The sequence below is a fragment of the Rhizomucor pusillus genome (genome assembly GCF_041956525.1).
Source record: "Rhizomucor pusillus strain CBS 183.67 unplaced genomic scaffold VTP01scaffold_10, whole genome shotgun sequence".
NCBI classification, from domain to species: Eukaryota; Fungi; Mucoromycota; class Mucoromycetes; order Mucorales; family Lichtheimiaceae; genus Rhizomucor; species Rhizomucor pusillus.
In genome coordinates this window covers 1-5,661 of record NW_027192152.1, presented here as the reverse complement: position 1 = coordinate 5,661, position 5,661 = coordinate 1, and the positions used below count along the sequence as shown (strand labels likewise).

The 5,661-nt window shown below is 45.3% G+C and overlaps 3 protein-coding genes across 3 annotated transcripts in view; 2 read left to right on the top strand and 1 right to left on the bottom strand.

The window, feature by feature from the left end:
- Positions 1 to 459, top strand: part of VTP01DRAFT_968 (uncharacterized protein) — a gene marked incomplete at both ends in the record, with an annotated part of 967 nt that extends 508 nt beyond the window's left edge. The window contains 2 exons of the mRNA XM_069388931.1: positions 51 to 249; positions 314 to 459. Of these exons, the coding sequence (XP_069238376.1) occupies positions 51 to 249; positions 314 to 459 (345 nt within the window). The remainder of the gene's footprint in view (positions 1 to 50; positions 250 to 313) is intronic.
- Positions 460 to 693: 234 nt separating this feature from the next.
- VTP01DRAFT_967 (uncharacterized protein) lies at positions 694 to 1,705 on the bottom strand (the record flags this gene model as incomplete). The annotated part of the gene is made up of 3 exons (XM_069388920.1): positions 694 to 1,022; positions 1,129 to 1,365; positions 1,453 to 1,705. The coding sequence occupies 3 exons, from the start codon at positions 1,703 to 1,705 to the stop codon at positions 694 to 696; spliced, it is 819 nt and encodes a 272-aa protein (XP_069238375.1).
- A 102-nt stretch (positions 1,706 to 1,807) lies between these two features.
- Positions 1,808 to 5,192, top strand: VTP01DRAFT_966 (uncharacterized protein; the record flags this gene model as incomplete). Its single annotated transcript, XM_069388909.1, has 13 exons — positions 1,808 to 2,181; positions 2,251 to 2,392; positions 2,464 to 2,526; positions 2,583 to 2,644; positions 2,697 to 2,907; positions 2,959 to 3,013; positions 3,079 to 3,201; positions 3,259 to 3,290; positions 3,351 to 3,724; positions 3,784 to 4,053; positions 4,113 to 4,878; positions 4,934 to 5,025; positions 5,093 to 5,192. 13 exons carry the CDS (start codon positions 1,808 to 1,810, stop codon positions 5,190 to 5,192), a joined length of 2,664 nt encoding a protein of 887 aa, XP_069238374.1.
- Between the last annotated feature and the right edge of the window lie 469 nt (positions 5,193 to 5,661).

Below are 5,661 nucleotides of genomic sequence, written 5' to 3'. Positions count from 1 at the left end.
TATATATATATATATATATATATATATATATATATATATATATACTCTAGGACGTGGGAGGTCAGGATAAGATTCGAAACCTTTGGCGTCATTACTACACAGGCACCCAAGGTCTTATCTTTGTCGTCGACTCGCAGGACCGTGATCGCATAGATGAAGCACGGCAGGAATTGCATCGTATCATATCTGACCGAGAAATGAAGGATTGTCTGTTGCTCGTCTTTGCCAACAAGCAGGATCTGCCCGGAGGTGAGTGTTCAAGTGACAATATTGATGTTATCTTTTTACAAACAGATCTGTGTGCTTTTGCTAGTCATGTCTCCAGCCGAGGTCACGGAGAAATTGGGTTTGCACAAGATGAGAGATCGCGCTTGGTATGTCCATCCATCATGCGCAACTACCGGCGACGGTCTTTTCGAAGGCTTAAACTGGTTGAGCCAAAACGTAAAGACAAAGTAACATGGTACCTCTTCTTGTCTCTTTATTTCTCTATTTCTCTCACTCTCTCTTATACTCACATATTCTCTCTCTGTCTGTCTGTCTGCCTCTCTCTTCTTTCACTTTGCATACATTTACCCTCAAAAATATCCCTTACTACGTCCGTAATTCTATACAATATCTATTCCGCCCCCGAATTTCGCGTTTTTTATTCAACAATACAAGTGTATGAAGTGGTTTCCAGAAGAGTAAAATTCACAGCTTGGATGATCCAGCTGCTACAGATGCAAACAGCCGTTCTTCAAATTCCAGGTCTGCATCTCCGGCAGTTCGAACAACCAGCTGCTTCATGGCTCGGACAGCTGCTGGTGCCACCCGTTCATCTGTTTCGTCTGTAATGTAAGGTTTCAAAAACTCAATGGTAGCAGAGAGACATAGATTGTAGGTATCCGATCGTCCAGGTTGCACAACCAAATCCACGAGCCCTATGGATTTGGCTTCGGCAGCGCTTATTCTGGGGGCACTTGCCAATAGTCGCAATGCCTGCTTTCGTCCAATGTGATTCACCAGTCTCCGGGCACCACCTTTGTTTTTTGCAACAATAACATTAGATTTTGAGTGTATATGCGCCCCGGGGGTTGGGAGGAAGGGATATTCAGGAGAATTGTGTTATTGTATTCTGACGCTTACCCCAAGGGGAACTCACACCCATCCTTGTTTGCACAAAGTGGATGAATGCAGTCGATGCCGAGCAAATGAAATCAAACGCAGTGAGAAGCTCCGTTCCTCCGCCGAGCGCAGGTCCAGCAACAGACGCTGCAGTGATAAGTGGCAATCGAGAGAACCGTTCCAATGCATCATTCATCACTTTGCTCACAGCTGCGCTGATTGCTTCATCGTGCAGATGTTCACGTGCAAATGAAAGATCTAAAAGCGTCGTGACAATAATGGCGGCAGCAGCACCAGTACTTTAGTTTGACATATAAATATATCCAGTCTGCCTTCTCTACTGACCTAGACCAGCACAGAACGAGCGCCCTGGGCTGCCTGTAACTATAATAGCAACAAGATCGCTCTTGTCCACGCTGCACTCGAGATTAAGCACAATGTCGTGAAACTCGACCATCATTTTCCCAGACAGTGCATTGTGGTGTGCAGCATTGTCAATTACAATGAGAGCAATGCCGGGCGCAAATCGGTTGTTCAACGTCACTGCTCCTTGACCGAGTCCTCGTAATTTTTCGCGCGCTGCTTCCACTGTGAGCATGATAAGAAAAAGCAGCTCAGGCACAACCCCACACACGTTTTTAGCGAGTCGCATGATTTCCTCGAATATTTGGTTTCCCGCCTTTCATGCAAACTTACTTTCATGGACGACGACAGTGACGAACGATCAACCTTGCGACGAGCCAGTGAACCATTTGGAGGAACAGACGTTGATGAAACCAGATTCTCCTCCTCCCAGCAGCTACCTGCAAGAGTACCCTTGCCGCTCCCATACCTGCCAAGCGATTACGAGCCCTCCTCCACGAGTCCCAGCCATAGGATCTTGTTCCGAGACAATTTAGACTTTGGTACCAGCACCAGCAGACAAGTCTCGTACCCACCCATGGTCAGGCAGCGCTCACGATCTGCTGATCGGTTGGACTCGTCACGGCGATCAGTGCTAGCAATCGAGTCGAGTCAATTGAACGAGAATCACAGTTACGAGCTTGTTCCGTACCGAGAGTGGACTGTTATTTCGTGAGTCTTATGAGCACCAACACAACAACGACAACGTATATGACTGACAGATACGTGTGCGTTCGATAGGCGCAACGACGACAATGGACAAGTCGTCTTGTATAACCCGGAAAGCCGCATGGTGACAGTGCGTCGCAGTTTGCCAGATAGACCCAGTCCTGCAGGCTCGTCTGCTGCCGCTGCTGCCGGATCAGTGCAAACCCCCTTTCAGGTATAAAACGTGACGCATCTGGGATAGAGCAAATAGTCCTAAAGGATAGTAATGCTTTCCTTTAAATGCAGTTTGGAAAGGATGAATGTCCATATTGTCACAGACCGTTTCCACGGCGGAGCCACGCCGAGGATGTAAGTCTAAGGATCATTGTTTGCGCTTGATCGGTGAACCTAACTGTGCTGGGAAGATGAGCGAACCAAACTATATGGATCGAAACTATTTCCGGTTGCTTGCATCCAGTCCTATCCAGTAAGATTGCATGATGTTTGATGCATATCTGTGATCTAACATCTTTACCTAGCTCGCCCGCTGCGTCTCGTCATGGAACGCCGCATACGACGAGGCAGAATATTTCAGAATCTTCACCGGCTATGGATGAATCGATGCGAACTTCTACCGCGAGTCACATACGATTAAACGCAAACGCATTCAACCAAGGATACTATGAAAAGTTCTTTGTTGAAAAGAAGAAACTTGGTAGAGGATTCAGAGGAAGCGTGTTCTTGTGCGAGGTATGTAGTGGCTATCATCACTGGTAAACAGTTTCTTAAACTTTTCCATAGCATGAGCTAGATGGTGTGAAACTTGGCAAGTATGCAGTCAAAAAGGTGGCCATAGGTAAAATATCAGAATGTTGTTTGAACCAGATTGCATATAGAAACTCAAGAAGAAAAATTTGCTAGGAAATAATCACCCATGGCTAGTCAAAATGCTACGCGAGGTGCATTTGCTGGAACGTTTGCGGCACCCAAACATTGTGAGCTACAAGCATGCATGGCTCGAATACCATCGACCGACACCTTTTGGTAAGACAAAGCTCAGAGATCCTCGGATATACAGCTTGCTAATGGACATGTTTGCAGGTCCTGAAATACCCTGCCTATTTATCCTAATGGTAGTAAAAAGGAAAAGGCATACTTGAAGCATAGGATTGATCTGTTATTTGTTTACTTAGGAATGCGCCAACGGTGGTAACTTGGAAGAATACATGGAGCCTGAAATCGTTGGACCTACTGCGCCTTCTCCCGAGGAAAATAGCAAAGATCGAAATTTAGCGAAGAAGAAGAAACGAGAGCGTATCAAACGCCAACTGCAACAAGAAGGAGCCGGCGCTGAACAAACGGATGCCGAGCATCCGGCACCTACCATCCACACACAAAAACGACTCCTCAGTATACCAGAAATTCGGTCCTTCTTTTTAGATATCGTAGAAGGTCTTGCACATTTGCATCAGCAGAATATTGTTCACAGGGATCTGAAGCCGCCGAATTTATTGCTAAAGTGGGATAATCGCAACCACGATGTGACCGACGTGAATCACAAGGGCCTGTAAGTTTCTAAATAATAAGTCTGATACTACTATCTGCCATGTATTAATATTATTCCAGGCCTCGCGTGCTCATATCAGATTTCGGCGAATGTGAAGACTTGGAAGACGTTCCCGATAAAGATCGCACAGGAGCCACAGGAACACTGGAATTTATGGCGCCAGAGCATGTGAGATTCCTTCCAGGAGAAAAGCATATGCGAGAATACTCCCCCAAAGCAGACATGTGGTCGCTTGGCATGGTTCTATATTATCTGTGCTACACTACATTACCTTACAGCAACGTGGATGATGTCGATTTGCTCCGGAAGGAGATATTGGAGCTGAATAAGTAAGTTCTAAGTGCAGATGGAATATGCAATTGATGATTTCTTACATGATTGCTCCCAGCGTTGAATTTCCAGAATCACGTTTTGATATTTACAATGGTCTCGAAAAAACAATGGATCCTTCTATCGTGGAGGCTATGCGACGGCAAAATGTGCCCGCGGATATCCCACAAGAGTACAAGATACTGATTCGGATGCTTCTTTCAAGAGATCCCGACAAGCGACCGTCCTGCGAAAAGATTCTCTCTCAAGTGCGGCAGCTACGTCCTCCAGCACCCAAGTACCATGCTTCTATAGATGACGATTTTATGAGCGCAACAACGTCCAAATGGTCTGAATCCATTGGCACCTCCAGATTTGGCAACAGCAATGGCCACGACAGCGGGCATGCCAGCAGAAACAGCCACAGCAGTAATGGATCATCTACGTATGGATACGCGCTAGAAAGCCGTCATCAGCAGCGCCCTTCGTGGCAACAAATCGAGTCCATGCCTGGAGCGGGTCTAAGAATACATAGTTTACCTCCTACAGAACCTATGGACGTTGATGATGATGAGAATCCATCACAGACGACGATATCACCGTTTGATTCTCCAGAGACAATATTGACTGCAGGCCACCACCGTAAATCTGTAAAGCGCGACAACCAAAATATCAATAACAACGGATGTGCTGCTGTGAAGCGAAGGAAAAAGCATCGATCTATTACTCCACCACCCAGTAGCTCCTCATCGGAAGAGAATGAACCATTGTTACTCGAGCCAGTTTACACCGGTACATCTAATACCAGCTCACACTTTATCAAAATGATAACAGTTATAATCAAGGTAAGGTATTCATCTGAGAACGCAGCTTGAGGTCAATGCTTTACACTGCGGTTAGGTTGCATCAACTGCTTATCATTGCTATCCCTATCTCCCGAAAGACGTCGTTCTATATCCTATCCTTTTATTTGCATTACTCGACTTTAAAAGGTGAGCATTTCTAGAGAAAGGGGGTGCCTATTGAAACTGGTTTGCTTAACGTGTCGAATATGTGTAGTGACGGCCTAAGTCACAGCTTGCTGCTAGTATTCTTGCATGTCATATGGATTCTTCTTGTAGCGTTGTTTACTGGAAGCATTTGCGTCCTGCCTGCATGACGCCAAGCAATGTAGAAATCGAAAATTCATGCACATGAAATTACATCTCTCGCGGTCAATACAGTTTTGCTATCCCATCATCTAATTCTTTTTTTTTTTACCAATGAGGCTTACGTGATGAAACCAACATACATATATCAAGATGAGACTCTATATCGATTTCCGAGCAATGGAAAAACCGGGAAAGAAAAAATGCCAGGAATGCTTCCTTTTGACTCGCGCAAGTTTTGGAGTGACACTGACGGCAGTTGCCAATAGACCCTCATGTAGACAATGTTCAAGTAAAATTCTATTATCATGGAAACATATTATAGATTGCCCCTTTTTTTGCAGACGGTCTCAAAGTAACCATGTTATTGCCAAAACTTAACTGGGTATTCCGCAGAGTCAAGAAAGGCCCGAGGACTTTTTGAAAGGGCGACTCCAAATTTGAAAAGAGAGAAGCGAGGGAAGACGAAAGCTTGTTAGT